Below are 19686 nucleotides of genomic sequence, written 5' to 3' on the forward strand. Positions count from 1 at the left end.
ATTTTCCACCCAGAGAAAGTTGGGAACTACAGCTGGAAAAAAAATTTTGTAATGAATTATTGCCTTTAGGTTTACAAAGATGCCTATTCTTAGGAAAATAAAAATGAAAGTAAATACTTGGGCTTATCACCTTGTACTTAGAAGGGGCTGTGAAATTCAGTGACGTATTCCCTTTGCTGGTTGAAGGAGTATGAGCATTGAAAATCAGTTCAAAATTCCCTGTCCTTTTTTCCTGTCTTCCCTTCAGAAAAGTTTATTTAGTGCCTATATAAACACCAAACATCCTAAAATGAACAAGATATAGTTCTAGTCCTCAGGTTCTGGCATTTTAGTGAAGACAGGTGGACTATGGTATGACAACTGCTGTAATAAACCTCATCTGGGGTACTTTGGAAACACAAAGGATGGAACTTAGCTCAGACTTAAAGAGTCACAGAAGATTTCCTGAGAAGGAAGGGGTATCTAAGTTGAACCCTGAAAGACAAATAGCTGAAGGGTGGATGGCAGTGGTAGAAGTTGAGCACTAGGTAAGCAATTGGGCAGAGAAGTCTATTAGGCCTTTGATATAAAGGTCAAAATTTTTAAAAAATTTATGTGTGAGTTTGCAGAGTCTTTTACCTAAAAATGACTCAAAAAGAGCATCTCTTTATAGTACAACTGTTGAAGTGCAGAGTTAGGATCAACAGGTTCTAGTTACACATCTTGACATAGAGCCCCATCCTAAATTATCAATGAGTCAAACTCCAGCTTCCTTATCGTGTCTCTTCATAACTCTGTTTGGACAGTGTCTTGAATTATTTGCTTATTCTTCATACAGAAGCACTAAGAGAGACATTGTCAATTGTGGTGTAAAGGATAAGACAGCTACTCAACCAAGGCTGTGAAGCATTCTTCATTGTGTATATATTTCTTCATCGTATAAACTTAGCACAGAACAGGCACATATTTTATTTTGTAATAACAGAAGAATCCTATTTCAATTCTTGTTATTTCTCCTATAATGTTATCTTACTATACTATAAAATGGAGGAAACCACTATAAATAATAAAAACCATTATTATTTTTAAGAATCCATTTAAGGAAAGTAACAAGACTTCAGATTTTTTAAAACCTTTAGCTGTAGTCTCAGAGCATAGTGTTTTCATTCTTCAGATAATAATAATAAAATAGACTTTTAAAATATTTTTTATATTTACTAACAAATTATTTTTTTATATTTACTAACATAAAACTTGGTTAAAAATAAAGTGATATAATAGAATTCACCTCACTTCAAAGAAAAACTAGATTATTGTACACAACATACTTTCAAATTTGGCAAAAGGAAATTTTGTTTTTTCAAAAATATTCTGCTTCACAGATATTGTTTATAGAAGTATATTTTTTATACCCCTAAATCCTTTTCTCTATTTAATGATTCTGCAGAAAATTGTCTAGTATGTTTCCAGAAAAGAGAACAAAAGATTTCTGATTGAGCTTTGTTCACAAAGGCAGGTGGCACAGGCCGAAAGAGCCAAGGATGTGAAAAGCCAGAACATGGGTTTCAAAGTTAGAACATTTTAATTCAAGTCTCTGTTTTTCCTTTGCTAACTCTCTTTTTACCTCCAGACAATAGGGGAAATAACCATAGTTTCCTAAAATGCTCTGAGGTCTGAGTCCTTAGAAGGATATAAATCATTACAAATTTATGATAATTTAATATAATCACTGTAGTGATATAATAATATTTTCTTAGAAAAACTTTGATAATAACTTTCCTAAAATTTCCCTTGGAAATCTATTGGATAAGTTTGGGTATTAGAGTGGATAAACTTATAGGCAAAAGGATTAAAGTAATTTCAATTGCAACTCAAGGTAAAAAATCATAGATAACTCAATAAATAAATGAATAAATTTCTTTACAAGTTGATAGAGGGTCTCACTTGCACTGACTTGTTTTTTAATAAACTATCAGGACTGTCTGCCTAATAAATGACTAAAATTTTACTCTAATAAATAGAGTAAAATGATTATTTCCTGTAGTTCTCTGCAGTTTTCTCTACCTTAACCAACTTAGTAGTATCTTATTTGAAAATTTAAAGTTTATTTTCTTCTAGGAAGGAAAAAAGTGAACTTCTATTAAGAGAGGTATTGCATGGGTTTTCTCAAACCCAAAGTATGTAAGATTGTTATGTACAGCAAACAAACAGAAAAATAAAAAGGTTATATTAGTGTTTCTGTAACATTAGTTAGCCATTTGGAAACTGCATTTTTATATTAAAAACCTTTAATGAAAATACCCCCTCTACTTTAATTTTATATTCCTTAAAAACAGAGAGGCATATGTCAGAAATTTTGATAACTGAAAAACGTGACTTACAGAATAATCAGTACTAATCATATGACTGCAGTTGTGAAAAGAACTGTGAGTGGGTGCCTACTGGTATGTACATATATACTTTTAAAAGGGCCTTCAGGATGGATACCAGCTGCTTATAGTACCTTTTTCTGGTGAAGTGAGAAACAGTATGTACAGGGGCAGGGGATGATGACGTTTTTGTTTTGCCTTGAATGCTGTTTTATTTGAATCTTTGAAATAAGTATTTGCATGTTACTTGTAATATACACACATGCACACAGACGTACACAATGAACTATAGGAGGAACCATTTACACCTTCTTACATTATCACTGTTGCCACTTGACAGCACCTGGACTTGTGCAGTATCTACAAATGCTGTCTTCTAAATGCACATGAATCAAAATACGAGTACCTAATAAACATTCCAAGAAGTATAGCTGGATTTGATTATGTTTGGAATGTATCACAGATGTGTCGATAGAGGACATAACAGGCATGCTTGAGTTCAAGCTCTCTGAAATGGCCTGATGTGGGTCTTTAGGAGGGTCACTCCGCTCTGGATGGATGAATATAGCCCAGGCAGGCATGATTTATCTTGCTGAACTGCTCCACTGGGCTAGACATGATGCTCACCTTTTCATGCTTTTTTTCTCCCCCCATGTTTTTTTTTTTTTTTTTTTTTTTTGGTAAATTGTTTGACTTGTCTCTGAAAAACCCAGGAGACAAAAACATTCAACTGTTTACTCACTAAGTCAAAACCAGTGCTCTTTAAAATGTTGGCTGATCCTTTACCCCCTAATTACCTTACAACACTAAGCCCCTGACAGAAAGCCTGTCAGCAGATTTTATTTAGAACCCTTGAGGAAAAATTCTCTTGCTGTTTTCACTTTACACAGAAGATAAGTTTGCAAAAGGAAACATTTGGCAGTACTTCAGATGTGTGCTGTCTGGTGGTGTTGATAATGCAATTCTTTCTTTTGATTATGGCAGCATTTATAATGCTGTTTCATTCACGTAGACCATCATGCCCCAACTGACTGCATTTATCAAATGAACAGACACAATTCATGCAATCTCCTGAACTGTTTACCCTTTCTCCTACTATAAGTTAAGAATCTTGACTACAGGCTGATTCTATATGCTGAACTCTGTTGTTGAGAAATGTCACACTCCTCTTGGTACACCTACAGAATGTCTTTTTTTCAAATAAAGGAAGTCAGCTGACCTGAGTAAAGAACACTGATAATTATGGGTAATTCACTAATATTTATCATATGTTTTGAAGAGAATAAGTATCATGGAGATAAGTAAAATGTAGATTTCAAATGAGTATTTTTTCCTTTTGCTAATAGTCATATTCATATAATCCACAAGAGCCCCAAAATAAAAATTCTTTTTGTGTAAAAGTCACTTCATCTAAAATATCTCCCAAATAAAAAGGTACCCAGGGAGATAAATCCTACAGTCATTTTTTTCCCTTTCTAGTAGTAGAGATAAATAAATGTGGCTTGATATCTCCAAATTGTGTTCTTGAGCATGTATGAATAACATCCCAGAAATCATATAGGTTCTAAAACCACTGAAAAGTCTATCAAAATTGCACAATGCAATAGGTGAAAAGTCATCTGTGAAAATATTTTAAAGATAAATATGCTGGCTATTGTTTGGTCTAACTCTCATGGGTGAAGCATCATATTTCACAGCACAGCTGAGCAGTATAACAATATATAGTTTAAAATCACACACTATGGAAACAGACTACATCTATTGCCTATTTGCAAATGTAGGAACAGACAGAGGTGGAGGAGGTCACACATCAAATAAAAAAATCATTTACTCACTGTGTTAAAATTTGGAAAGAGCCCAACAGCAGAACTACCGTCCACTGGAAAAGACATAAATGGTTTGATATCCAGTGAAGGCTGCATCATCAGGGTAGGAGTGCGCACAAGAGCAGGAAGGGTAGTAGTATGGCATGTACTGCCTGCCAAGAACAAAATGAAAATGAATTCAATCTCTTGCTCACATCCATCTCCCTCCCAAACCTACATAGCCCAAACAAGGCCAGTGAGCTGCCACCTGCAAACAAGAGAGTCACACTGGAAGTAAGCAAGTGGCACAAGAATAGTAAATATGGTCAAAAGACATCTTCTTCCTCATTGTCTAAGACAGTGATACAGAACACTCTCCCATGGCAAGAGCCAAGGGCAGCTCAGACTCAACAAGACACAGTACACAGCTTCTACTGGAAGGTGGGGGGAATGAGAATGGCCTGGTGCCCAAGCAGGTTGCTTTTAAGTGGCCAATAATTCAGGAAAGAGAGGGGGGTGGGGCCTCTTGAAGCCAGATGCTCTTTACTACATTAAAAGGGTAATAAACAATTTTTTTTTTCAAATTAAAGATAAAGGATTTTTGCAAGAAGAAAACTTAAGACTCTTAGAGTTTCTGTTTGAAAGTTATGACTCAATTTGTTTTATTTAAAAAAAAAATAACCCAAAAGCTGGCCTTTGAGGAAAAGAAGCAGTCTAGACATTGGATAGTCAGAGAATGTAAAACGGTCTGATTATAGCCTGGTTGTGGACAGGGTATTGGAGACAAAGAGTATTTAGGACAGGAACTCAAATTTTTGTTGTCAACTATCAGTTCTAATGAGCTTTGTATTATTTTAGCGATTATCCCTTTTAATCTTATATCAGCTGTTAACCCTTCATGTGAATAGGAGATTTGAAATGCTCCCCTCCAGCAACAAGCATTCTTCTTTAGTCTTCAACTTTCATGTAATATAGATAAGCAATGGCTGGTGCAGGTGGCTTTCTGGGAGATAGGCATGTAACAACTTTATTGAAATATAATTCATAGATGGGAGGGGAGGGGAGGGGAAAGGGGGAAAGGAAGGTGAGCAGAATAAAATAGACATTATTATTTCTGTATGTATATACGTGACTGCATGACCAATGTGATTCTGCAACCTGTACACTCAGAAAAATGAGAAATTATACCCCACCTGATTCAAATGTATGATATGTCAAGATCATTGTACTGTCATGTGTAATTAAAACAAAAACAAAAAACAAAAAAATATAATTCATATACCAGACAATCCACCCAAAATATACAATTCAGTAATTTTTAGTATATTCACACAGTTGTACTAACATCACAACATAATCTATTTTCTTGATCTCTTAAAGAACATTTTCATGATCTCTTAAAGAAGCCCTATCCCCATTAGCTGTCACTCCCCATTTCCACCCAACATCTCCAGCTCTTGACAACTACTAATCTATTTTCTGTCTCTAAAAATATGTCAATTCCAGGCACTTCATTTAAATTAAATCATACAATATGTGGTCTTTTGTGAGTGGCTTCTTTCATTTGACATAGTCTTTTCAAGGTTTGTTCATACTGTAGCCTGTATCAGAATTTTATGCCTTTTCAAGGCTGGATAATATTCTGTTGTATGAATGTCTCACATTTTGCTGCTGTTCATTAATTGGTTCATGGGCATTTAGATTGTTTTCACCTTTTTGGCTATTATTAATAATGCTACTATGGATATTCGTTTACAAGTTTTTGCGTGGACATATGTTTTCAGTTCTCTCAGGTATCTGCCTAGGAGTGAAATTTTGGTAAACACTGAGTCATATGGTACCAGATAGTTCAACGTTTTGAGGAACTGCCAGACTATTTTCCAAAGGGGCTGAACACTTTTACATTACCACCAGCATGGTTGGAAGGTTCCAATTTCTCCTGGCCTGACTACACAGGATCACAAAATAATCATATGCCTAAAATCCCCTGCTGACTTCAAGGAGAAATGAACAGTATGAGAAAATGCTCTAACTATTAAAATTTCCACCAACCTCTTACAGTGTCCCAGGGTCATTAAAATTCCTATTTCAATGATTTTTTTTTGTAATGATTTTTCTTAATAAATTGCATCATATTTCAAATCATTTCAGAACATTTATTGCCAACTGTGTTCAAGGGACTGTCACACCTCTTTTATATTGATCCTAAAAATTGGGAGAAAAAGAAGAGAGGAAAAAATAAAAGAAAAGAAAGGGAACCTGAAGCATTAATCTGTAATGATAGTTCTTCAGGTCTGCCCCATTCATTAGGAAATACAGACAAAGATTCTGCAGGAAAAGACTCAGCAAAAATATAAGTGTAACAGTAATTTTGTTTGTGTTTTTGATGAACAAGTAAATACTCTAAGCATGGTATTCACATAGCCACCCTGCATTTAATTACACATTACTCTTCTAATTAGGTAATGCTATATCCATTGCTAACTTCAGTGATTGTAGATCCAAGATGATGTATTATATCAATTTATCAAATGTTGCAGAGGCACTTATATTATTAAAATGCTTGTTTTAAAAGCTTTGCTTTAAAATCTTAGTTAAATTAAAAACTAGAAATATTTCTTAAATTAGATCAGAGCCTTTTATGATTCATTATTAATATAATTATTAAAAGTCTAAAGTACAGAGAATAAGTATACAGAATCATTCTACTTAAGCTGCCTGATGAACAAATTTGTAATTATTTTGCCATTGTAGATCTCCCAAAGGAAAGCTAGGTTCTTTCTCTAAACCCACAATGGTGTCTCTGATAACACTGTGTAGTACATGGCCCTCAGGGCCTTCTGAGTTACTTTGTCCAACAAACTCAAATCAAATAGAATGCAACAGGGAACTTGAATAGAGATTGCCCCATCAACAAAGGTCAGAATGCACAATGATCCCCCTTACCCAATCAAATCTCTATGCTAATAAAGACAAGACTTCAGAACTACTTAGCTGCCACCATTCATTAGCATAAAAAACTTAGCAGCTGCTTACCATTTCATTAGCATTTTAATGACAGACAATTTGCCATGTTAAACACAGATTGTTATAAAGTACTGGTGGATCTTCTGAATAAATATAAACTGTGATTTTATCAATTCTTTCACCTCAACTTGCTGTTTTCACTTTTCACCAAAACTGATTGCTTCAAAGGAAGTTTTTGCAAATGGAAATAAATGGGGATAAAGTGCATCCCCCCCACAAGTTATTTTTCATGCTTTGATCCTCTATCACCTTATTCCAGATTTTACTGCTACTGCTATTGCTGCTGGGAAGCCTTTCTCCTCACCTCTGGGTGCCTGAATGTCAGTGGGAATTACTAGCAGAAATTTGGCCAAAATGCATTGCACCTTGCAAAAAATGCTTAATTTCTCCCCAAGTCAAAGACTTGCTGAGGAGGGGAAAAAGGCTGAAAATACAGTAAGTGGGCATCTCAATGCAAAAGTATACCCTTTACATTGCTGTTCCCATGGGATAGAAGCAACCTTTGACTTTTGTAGAACTATTTGGAAATATTATATAAGGCTTGTATGTTGCTCTGTTTTGAAACCTAAGATACAGACTGGTATATATCACAATGAATAAAATCATAATAGAGCTTCACCTTATTTAATAATAATATATATATATATATATATCTCAAACTCTCTGTACTAAAACTAGATATACATGTAGCATGTAAATTTCACAGATCTAATAGTTACCACTGTTACCATGTCCATCATATTATTATTCTATATGTCCATATAATCTCCTGTAAGAATGCAATTAACCTCCCAGAAATTTCATTTTGACAGTGAAACACGTAGGGACAAGAGAAAATTTCCTTTCCACTCTCTGAAGTTACACTGAAATGACAATGACAGGTTAACAGGAGAAAAAAAAAACATACATAAACTTATCAACATGCATAAGCTCAGGAATCACACAAAATATGAAACTCAAAGGAAAGGTCCCATGGTTGAAGCTTAAATAACCTCTTCACAGGGGAGTGGAAAATGGAGGGTGCTCAGGTAATTTTAAAGGAGAAGCAAACAATTTTTAGAAGAAATGGATGAGCCCAAAGAACTCATCAATGCTGAAAGGTGTAACAAAGTCAGAAAAGCAATAAAAAGAGAAAATCGAGTTCTGGAAATAAATCTGAAATGCTACTTATGTTAATTACTTTAAAGAAATATTTGGAAATTCTATAATTGAAATCCCCCCAACACACACACACACACACACACACACACACACACCATAAATCTCCATGGTGTGTTAAGTTTTGTATTTCAGCACTGAAGGGGACATACATAATAATAGTAAGAAACTACTGCAGGATAAGTAATAGACCTAATCTCCTGTAAATGCTCAAAGAACTCAACAATGGCCTGGGACAAAGTTCCTCTGGGTTCTAGAGGAGGTAGCAGCCAGAAGTTACTGGAAGGTGAGAGGTGGAACTTTACTGCCAAGGAAGGTTGTCTTATTGTGCAGATAAAGTGTCCAAGGTAATCCCCTGGAGCTGCCCTCAAGAGAATAGGTGAAAAGTCTATCTGGGAGGGGTGTCAATTTTTAGTCTCTTCTCTTTTCTGGTGGTTAATCTTTCCTGGTTATTTGATGAGATTTCTAAAGAGGAGGTTGAAGACAATTCTTTTGGAAGAATTTCTTTAGTCAGAGAAAGGAATTTCAGAGATGGTGTCCCTTTTGTGCTCAGGGTTCAGGAGGAGAAACAAGGTCCAATTTCCTTTAATTCAAAGTGCTCCGCACTTCAAAGCTTCATTCTTTTGGGTATGATTTTCTGAGCCCCAACAAACACAGCTGAATTCATCTATTCCCTGAAACCAACAATATGTGAAAGATTCACAACTGTGATTATATTAAAAAAAATTACTTCAGCCAACTGTCTCTGTAACATAATAGGTACTTTATCATGTCAATGGATTATGTCATAATCCATCACAATAAAACTTCATTTGAGGACCAAGTGACACTTGAAAGTATTACCTTAGTCTTTGACCTTTAGAAATATTATATTGAAGGCTCTTTTAGGATATAATCTGAGGCTTCCTAGTGGCTCTTATGTACCACAACAGAAACTAACACATAGTTCATTCTTGGAAAGGAGAGTACATCAAAGTCACAGAAAACCTGCATGAAGAAGAATTTGCAGGAGATTAGGTCTATTACATATCCTGCAGTAGTTTCTTCCTATACTATTATATGTCCCCTTCAGTGTGAAATACAAAACTTAACACACCATGAAGATTTATGGTGTGTGTGTGTGTGTGTGTGTGTGTGTGTGGTGGGATTTCAATTATAGAATTCCCAAATATTTCTTTAAAGAAATTAAAATAAGTGGCATTTCAGATTTATTTCCAGAACTCGATTTTTTCTTTTCATTGCTTTCCTGACTTTGTTACCCCTTATAGCATGTATCTTTCCCTCTTACCAGGTGGGAAAAATAACTTACCAAAAAACCATGAAGTACGGCCACTAGGAAGTGGTTATGTGAATAAGGGACATGACTGATAAAGAGTCTAGTGTCTCTTGATAAAGATTACACAATAATAGTAACTGAAAGAACATTTTAATAACACAAACTATGTACCAGGTACTATCCTATTGCATGTTACATATGTGCACAGATATGAATACATACATACAGGTAATCCTCAAATGTATATGTCTACATATATTCATATATATGTGTATGTATACTTATTATTGTTTAATCCTCAGAAATGCCCAATAAACAAGGCATTATTGTTAGCCCCACTTTATAGATGAGAAACTGAGACAAGAGAGATTAAGCACAATTCATAAAGGTTATATGTAAAGGAGTTAGCATTTAAATCCAGAAATTTAACTTCTGTATTCTCTTTTTGCCACTATGGTATGGTCACCCAACTGTAAAACTGAAAACACTCCAGTTATATAGACACATTCTCCAGTTGTAGACAGAAGCATTTTGCCACCAAACTAAGGGATTAAAATGTTGAGCCTACAAACAGGAATAGTTTACAGCTGGGAATTAGTTAAAACTCTTATTTGACCTCAATTATAGTGTCTGATACTGAAATAGCTTAAATATATAAGTTTTTTAATGTTTTATAAGAAATTATAGAATATATTTATCTAAGAATAACCCTCCCCAAATAATAGTATTATTTAATTCAAACAATACTTATGAGGACCAACAAGGTATAGAGCTGACAGCTACAGAGATTATAAACTGAGTCAGAATTTATTTTACTTTTTTTAAAAAATGTTTTTTTTAGCTGTAGATAAACACAATATCCTTATTCAATTTATTTATTTTTATGTGGTACTGAGAATTGAACCCAGTGCCTCACATGTACTAGACAAATGCTCTTATCACTGAGCTACAACACCAGACCATCTATTTTCCTTTTTAGAGAGTATACTACTACCATTTAATGAGATTCTACTGAGTGCTAGATACTGTGCTAAGTGAATTTGTCCTGCATTTTATTAAGTTATACTACAATTTATAAAGGTTGTATTATCTTCATTTTAGAGAAGAGAAAGGTGTGACTTAGAGAGATTAAGATCACATAGTAAGTGATAGAGTCTGGGTCCAAACTTCTGCCCTTCTAAAGCCCATGACATTATTCCATAAAGTTGGTTATATATAAAGTTGTTACATAAAAAGATGCTCTCATCAGAACTGGGGATGTAGCTCAGTGATAGAGTACTTGCTTAGCATGCTCAAGGCCCTAGTTCTTTTATAAGAACTGAGGGGGAAAAAAGAAGTAAAAGGAAAATGCTGGCTTCAACAAAGTTTACTTTTTTTTTCTTTTTTTTTATTGGTTGTTCAAAACATTATAAAGCTCTTGACATATCATATTTCATACATTTGATTCAAGTGGGTTTTGAACTCCCAATTTTACCCCAAATACAGATTGCAGAATCACGTCGGTTACACATCCACATTTTTACATAATGCCCTATTAGTAACTGTTGTATTCTGCTACCTTTCCTATCCTCTACTATCTCCCCTCCCCTCCCCTCCCCTCCCATCTTCTCTCTCTACCCCATCTACTGTAATTCATTTCTCTCCTTGTTTATTTTTCCATTCCCCTCACAACCTCTTATATGTAATTTTGTATAACCATGCGGGTCTCCCTCCATTACCATGCAATTTCCCCTTTCTCTCCCTTTCCCTCCCACCTCATGTCTCTGTTTAATGTTAATCTTTTCTTCCTGCTCTTCCTCCCTGCTTTGTTCTTAGTTGCTCTCATTATATCAAAGAAGACATTTGGTATTTGTTTTTTAGGGATTGGCTAGCTTCACTAAGCATAATCTGCTCTAGTGCCATCCATTTCCCTGCAAATTCCATGATTTTGTCATTTTTTAGTGCTGTATAATACTCCATTGTGTATAAATGCCACTTTTTTTTTAATCCATTCATCTATTGAAGGGCATCTGGGTTGGTTCCACAGTCTAGCAATTGTGAATTGTGCTGCTATGAACATCAATGTAGCAGTATCCCTGTAGTATGCTCTTTTAAGGTCTTCTGGGAATAGTCTGAGAAGGGCAATAGCTGGGTCAAATGGTGGTTCCATTCCCAGCTTTCCCAGGAATCTCCATACTGCTTTCCAAATTGGCCGCACCAGTTTGCAGTCCCACCAGCAATGTACAAGAGTACCCTTTTCCCCACATCCTCTCCAGCACTTGTTGTTTGACTTCATAATGGCTGCCAATCTTACTGGAGTGAGATGGTATCTTAGGGTGGTTTTGATTTGCATTTCTCTGACTGCTAGTGATGGTGATTAGTATATTAAAAGTGATAGTGATTAGTATATTAAAAGTTTACTTTTAATATTAAAAGTTTACTTTTAATATCAAAAGTTTACTTTTAATATACTAATGTCACTGTGAACATTGAAACATCTAGTGATTTCTTCTCTGAATTTTGGAATGTAGAATCTGGCCTTCCTTCCTCCTTCCTCCCTGAGCTTCTGGGACAACCAGACCTCTGTGGCATTGGCTTTAGGCAGCACTGTTTTCCACACAAAGCATCAAAATCAGGAGTCAGACAGCAGTGACATGTAGGTCCCACTTTTATGTGTGACCTTGGACAAGTGATTTTACTTTTTTATACCTCTATTTTCTTTTCTACAAATTGGGGAAAATACAAGTACCTTTATCATAGGGCTGGTAGAATTAATTAATATTTTTCTATCAAAAGTGCTGAACTATGTGTTTGACACAGTTAAGTGTTGTATAGCTTCAGCTACTGTGGTTAATAACTACTCTTACTCCTAGGACAATTTTCATATCCCAGGAGGATATAATAGTTAAAATCATTAATACTGATCAGAAAAGGCAGGGTATGTCAGGGGTTGTGTGTTACCAATAAAATGTTAAAGAGGTCCAAGAGACAATGAAATTGCATTTGGTTGGAGGTTGGTTTCATCACAGTTTCCCTAGATAAGACCTTTCTTAAGATAAACTTTAGAAAAAGTTAGTGTTTTGAGAGGAGGCTATGGAAGAATGTTGGAAGGAACAGCATAAGCCCAAAGCACACAGAAAACCCAACATATTCAAATTAAAACCTTGTTTAAGCTCTCAAGGTATTGTTAGGCTTTCTGGATTAGAAGGTAAAATAGTAAACAGAAAAATAGAGCACTTTTGTGAACTTGGAGTAAGCAAACATTTCCTAAAAGGTGGTAATCATGAAAGAAAAAAATCAATGAATACATTCTATTAAGAACATGGATGTGACACCATCAAAGGAATAAAAAGGCAATCCAGATTGGGAGATGACATTTATTAAATATATATAGTATAAATTCAAGTCCTTTGTCTATTTAATATATACACACATATTATATATAACAGAATGTACATGCATATAAAATATAAAGAATCTACCTAATCTGCATACACAATAAAGAACTCTTACAAATTAGTAAGAAAAAACACTAGCAAATATGGGCAAAAGTCTTGAATGGACACTTCACAGAAGTAGATATTAAAATGGCCAATAAACACACAAAAGGTAATTAACTTCATACTGGGGACATGTGAATTACAACTAGAATGAGACATCATTACACAACCACAAGAATGTTTACAATGAAGCAAGACAGAGATTACCAAGTGTTGAAATGGATATGGAGCAACTAGTACTCTATACTGAATTGTAAATTATTGCAGCTATTATGAAAAAACATCCGGCAATATCTAAACACATGCCCTATGAACCAGCAATTCAACTTTTAGGTATATGTCTAACTGTATTAATTGTGCCGTACACTATTGTATATGTACTATACAATGTATATATACTATACAATGTTCATAACAATACTAGTTCCAAACTGGAAATCAGCCAGTTAACCCATCAAAAGTAGAAATAATAAATAATTTTGGCATTTTCACAGAATAAAATATTCACACAATAAAATGGAGCAATATGAGAACAAATGATTTATAATTACATGCAATAACAAATCTTGGGAACATAATGTTGAGAAAAAGAACTAAGAAAAAGAACTACATGTTACATAAAAATTTATATAAATATAAAGCCAGACAAATTAATCTCTGCTGTTAATAGTGGCTATCCTTTCAAAAAGAGAAGGATGGGTAGAGGATGGAGTAAGTGGAAGGGAATGAGAGGGTCTTCTAGGGTACTGGAAATATTCTTTCCTTGATCTGGGGCCAGTTACATGGGGATTTGTGCAAATTCATTCAACCATACACTTAGGATATTTTTCTGTATGGGGTCAGTGCTATTAACATCAATGAAATGTTTTGAAAAATTCAGGCAAAATTCTCCCATAAAAAGACCATATTCAACTACTGTCAAGTTATTATGGTTCATATGATGTTTGGATTTCTTTTTCTACCAGAAGCCTGACTTTGCTTAAAATAATTTGTGAGCAAATAAAATCCCCTCTAATGCTGAAGCTTCCTTACTGCATTCAGGAAGTGGAGAGAGGATACTGACAGAATCCAGTGATCCCAAAGACAAAACTATGTATCTGGAGAACTGAGTCTACACAATCTTAACTTTTCTGCCTGAGTCTCCCTTGGGGCAGCTCAGAGTCCCCTTCAAAGAGCTCCCACAGCAACCACCACTGTAGCAGCCTGGCAGAATGTTATGTTTAAAAAGAAATCTTTCTGAGTGCCACACTGAGGTTTATAAGCAATAATAAAGTGTTGTATCAAAAATGGCAGTGAAGCCACATCATGATAGATTTTAAGCCACAATGTCCTTTGGGTCTGGTAGTAATACACCAGCTTTTATACAAAATGATGAATACTTCACTAAGATGGATTTTCAGATGCTGTGGCAATGTGAAATCACACAGCCAAGTGGTGATTCACTTACACCTGAACATCTGGCCCATATACGAGATTTCTTCCATTAAATGCTGCAAAAAAATGGGCAAACTTATTTACTAAGAGTACAAACTACAGTTTGTTTAACCATGGGAAAAGTAGTTGTTATCTTTTTTAAAAGCAGCATTGAAAAATATGAGAATTTCAGAATTTAAGTAAATTTGGATAGTTAAAACTGAATTTAAAATATTTCTGCTTTATTAAAGTTTCTCAACTTGTAACCCAATAGTATTAAGCATGACCATGCAAGATAGGAAACTCGAAGAAGGCAAAACTGGGTCCTAACAAATGCTTTCTCAAGTTTTTCAGAGTAGTTTTTAATATACCTGACTTATCAAAAGAGAATGTCATGTGCTAGTTCCTAAATTACTAAGTCTTTAGAGAAGCCAGAATTATCTCCAGACAGGGCTTTACTAAAATTGTCTGAGGTCGAGACTGGATTGGGAGGTCACAGGAGCCTGACGAAATTTTCTGGCAGGAAGACCCAGGGAGATGGTCCTGGGCTACATTTGCCTGGTGACTCTTGTTAGTGGCATCAAGACCCTTACGTGAGGTCTGAAGCTTTCCTGTGACCAACAGAGAAACTATTTTCTCTCCCTTGACAGCATGCTGGGGAACTAACAGCAGCACAGAGCTATGTCTTATTTTAGAAACCTTCCTAAAACCAGATTTTTCCTAGCAAAAGTGACGACTATGTTTAGGAATGAGTATAATTTAGGAATCTACCCTTTTTTTTTATAAATAAAATAAGATTAGGAGGGCTTATTTCACCATGGTACTGACTAGATAGAGGTAGAACCAAACCTAAAGCCCATTGCCCAGGGACACTTTTTCGAATATTCAAGTTGGTGTAATCAAACATATACAAGAATCATAAGTTATGGATTACCACCTTTAAAAATTTAAGTAGATTAGTATCTGATCTGCTTTCTCTTTTAATTTTGAATAAAATTTAAAAGTACTTATTTTTAAGTAAGATTTTAATTTCAATATTTTTTAACATGAAAAACTGAAGAAATTCACTGAAATAAAACATAACCTGACCAAGAGTCACCATTTCTTTCTAGTTTAAAGGACAACAGAAAATCGATCGTGATTTTTGTTTTAAATAATTCTTTTAATATTCCCAATATCTGCCCCCCAAAAGAACGACAAAGTCCATTAAAACTATGCTTTTAACCATACTGTTTGGATCAATGTAACTAATCCTAATAGCTTGGTGGTAGGAGGCACATTCACATTTGTATCAGTGGTTTTTATAAGGAAGTATTATCAGAATTATATCAAAAGTGCTACCTAAAAAGACACATTTTTTTCCAAAGCAATGGAAAACTCCTTCCACTGGAGTGGATCAAAGCAATAGAACACTTTAGGCCTCTGGCTCTGTATTTAGGCCTGATCTCACACAAAGTGCCAGCCTGAATGGGGCTAGACATAGCAACCCCAGAGGTCAGTGCATCCAGCTGCTGCTATAAATTCTACCTTGAGGACACAAAAAATTTTTCCCCTAGTTTCAGAGGATTCAGTTTCTACATTCGATGTCTAGACTATTTGCATTTAAGAACCAAAAAGGGGATACAGGGAACAGTGGTTTATATGAATTATCCTTTTAAAAAGACCTCCCCCCACACACCTATCTAAAGCTTGCTCAATTTAAAGGAACACTGTTAATATTTGCTCTGCTAGTGCCCTCTACTCCTACCTTGGTAGAGAAAAAGGTTTCCCAGGCTTAAATATTAACTAATCACTCCAAAGCTATTCAAAAACTGTTGCCATGTTAAAAAAAAAAAAAAGTAATAGGCTCCCAGAAAGTACACCTTAGGTATAAACACAAACAGTAAAAACTGCTGTAAAGCTTTTTATATATGTATCTCATAGGCACAATAATTATTATATTATATAGGGCATTCAGAAAAAATTCTAGTGGATTGTTATTTTCATAGTAGGCAAACACAGAAAGGCCACTCTTGGTCCTCCATCATCAAAGAAGCCACTTTTCCCTAGAAATAGTGGAGATGGCTCCCACATGGCAGCCAGGGATGTTTTGTGAGCAACATGATACTCACTGTCCCATCCCTATGGAAACTTGGTGTGGGGTGCCTGACCAGGCCATGCCAAGGACAGGGCGCACATAGATTGTGAGTAATGAGGCGATATTGGGACTAAGGTGGGAAAATGGGTGAGGGAGGGTTTGGAGAGAGAAGAAAGAGTAGTGGTTTAGTTTTTCAGAGTAGATTATAATTAGCACCGAGTACTTATTTGGAATTTTCTAGGATTTTCTAAAAAGGTTTTCTTCCCTTTTGTCTTTTCATTGTATGGCAAAAGTAAAAAAGAGCAAAAATAATATAAGCTGAAAAACCTAGTTACAGGCAGAATATTTCACTCCTTCAAACACAGGACTTAGGCAACTGGGAGGCAATGTGAGAAACATGGAGCGTCCTTTAACCCAGGGGATGCTTCTACTCAGAAGGATCCTTAGGAGCTATTTAGCAGATGGGATCAGTGCCTGGCTTGGCTCCTTAGAACTCTGCCATTGTTTTGACATTGTAGGAATTGAGGCTACCTGTTTCCATCATGCAGGCAGTTCTGGGGCACTAGTGATATGCAAATCAGCATCAGATAAGGCTCTTCAGTGAACACCCAAGGATTTTCTACACCGGAAGTGATTCATATAAATGATTGTTCCTACACCTCTGTATCATGTTTACTTTTGTACCATTCTGCTGAATTTGTGCTAGGTTTTCTCTTATTGGGATTTCTTTTTCTTTTTCCTTAAAAAATATTCAATCTCATGAAAATAGAAGGGAGACTAAAATGTACATGAAAGGAATTCAAGAGAGGAAGGAGGGGAGGAATGTAATGGGGAATGAAATTGACCAAGTTATGTGCGTGTATGAATATGCCACAATGAGTAACCCACTATTCTGTATAATTACTATGCACCTACCAATAAAAAATTTCATTAAAATCATCAAAGTTTTTATTATTTGACTGTCAGGCTTCTTCTCTGTATGAGTCTTTACATGTACTAAAGAGTTAATTTTTATGTTGCATAAATTTAAGGTGAAGAGCAGAATAGGTAGGCAATTTAACATACCCATCATCTCACTTAAAAGTTAACTTAGTGTAACTTTTGTTGATTTTTAAAAATAAAAATATTGATTTTTAAAAATAAATTCTACATGTGAGATCATGCAATGTTTTTCTGTGTCTGTTCTATTTCACTCAACATAATGTCCTCCAGTTTCATCAATGTTGTTTCAAATGACAGGATCCTCTTCTAAAGCTGAATCATATTCCTTACATGGATTTTCTTTTGGACTTCCCAAATGAGTCCTTCTTATCCTCTCAATGAACACCAAAAGTCAAAGCCATAATGAATTTTTCAAAAAAGGAATTCCACTGAAAGCAAAGGATTTAATCACAGCATTCATATTTTCCTTTTCAATGATTTATTTTAAAAGGCAGCAAAGGAATGGAAATTTTTTTAGACTATTTTTTTTTTACTCTTGGTCTCTTCTGGACTTCAAACAGCCTTTTAAACTGATTTTGCTTTTAAAAGACAGCAATGGGAAGTAAACAAGCATAGAAATAGAACTGGTGTTCAATGTATTTAAGTTGACAAAGTGTGTTTCCAGTTAAAAGAAATCCGAAGTTCCAAAATTTCATTATACATTTCCAAACTTTGATTAACATGTACCTCTGTCTCTCTTTCCCTAACATCCTCTTTCTCTTATTCCTCTCTGTCTCTCTCTCTCAATGTATTTTCTGCCTCTCCTCCCTTCTCTTTCTCATGCTCTCTGTGTGTGCCTGTCTCTCTTGATTCTTTGCTTCTTTCATTGTAATACTACTAAGGAACTAGAAAGCACTCAAAAAATTTGTCATTTACCTTGATTTAAGCTATATTGTATTAACTTTCTTTCATTATTTGCTTCTATAAATCAAAAGATGAAGAGCAAGATTGTGCAAGGATCAGAACAAGATGCAACAATTAAATTAGGTCACATCTCTGTTTATGTCTGAAGTAGTCCTGTCAGTTGCAACAACTGTGGTTTGATTTTATATGTACTGCCACAATGGTATGTGCCAGATGCATGTGAGAGTAGGACAGGTTAGGAACTCAAATTTTCAGGTGTATTTTATAGAAATTCAGCATTGTGTCCTGGGCTAACCAAATGTTATATACCTTTTCACTGGAGAGCACAGGATGCTTCTATGTATATTAAGTAGCCTCCTTACATATATTTTATATATAATAAGTTGTCTTGTAAAATGTAACATGGCTTACAATCATCCTATATTTTTCTGATGTAGAAAATGATGCTCTGGAATAAATAATTCCACATAAAGCAAATATACAAAATGAAGGCAACAGCAGACACAGGTCTAGAAAAAAAGATTCTTCCAAAATTAGGTGCCAACCTATTGTAATAACTACACTGAGCAACAGTCTTGTCTGCCAAGAGTTTACACATCATAGAGTCACAAGGACTTTGGAAAAACTAATGTACTTTGGCTTTAACCTACTCATTTTTTGCAAGAGTTCACTGAACCCTCAGTGTTTACACCTACATCCACCAATGAAGCAGAATAAAAGGAGTCAATGTCTTTCAATATCTTCCAAACCACCTGAAATCCCAGTGGGAACTCTGAGATAAAAACATCTTCTCGGTGACAAGAGTTTCTAAGTCCTTTCCTAACAGTAATGTTTACTCATGTTGTACAAATGGCAAAATTTAAAGGATAAGGATTTCTTAGATGAGAAAAACAAAGTGATAACATTAAAATAGGAATGAGAATTTCACAAGTATCTTTATATACATACAAAACACACTCGCCCTTTAACAGACAATACTCCCTCTGGAGGAGCTAGACTTACCTGGTTTCCAGAGAGATTTCTCTGCCCCAGGGTCTAAATAAACATGAAATCATTGAGTTTTGACTTGAACTAGATGGAACATTAAAGTCTGAAATGTGCCCATCATAAAAATCATATGACAAGAGTGTAAATCACCCACGTCATTCAGTTTTATTACAGGCTCCCAGCCACTATTCTGTCAATCTGAATGTGGATTCTTGGACATATACAATCATCAACTTAAATACACTTTACAAGAGAAGAAAAAAAGGAGAGG

General features: G+C 35.1%; 1 protein-coding gene across 8 annotated transcripts in view; it reads right to left on the bottom strand.

Moving 5' to 3' along the window:
- The window catches only part of Znf385b (zinc finger protein 385B), a 373746-nt gene that overhangs the window by 86533 nt on the left and 267527 nt on the right, over window positions 1–19686 (bottom strand). For 7 of the 8 annotated variants that reach the window (XM_046447602.2, XM_046447601.2, XM_046447603.2 and 4 more), the window contains one exon: window positions 4184–4326. The exons of the other annotated variant lie outside the window; for it this stretch is intronic. In XM_046447602.2, coding sequence (XP_046303558.1) covers window positions 4184–4326 — 143 coding nt within the window. The remainder of the gene's footprint in view (window positions 1–4183; window positions 4327–19686) is intronic. 8 annotated transcript variants of the gene reach the window in all.

Source organism: Marmota monax, unplaced genomic scaffold, assembly GCF_021218885.2.
Source record: "Marmota monax isolate L192 unplaced genomic scaffold, Marmota_monax_Labrador192_F-V1.1 WCK01_AAM20220418_F8-fsc00007, whole genome shotgun sequence".
Classification (NCBI taxonomy): domain Eukaryota; kingdom Metazoa; phylum Chordata; class Mammalia; order Rodentia; family Sciuridae; genus Marmota; species Marmota monax.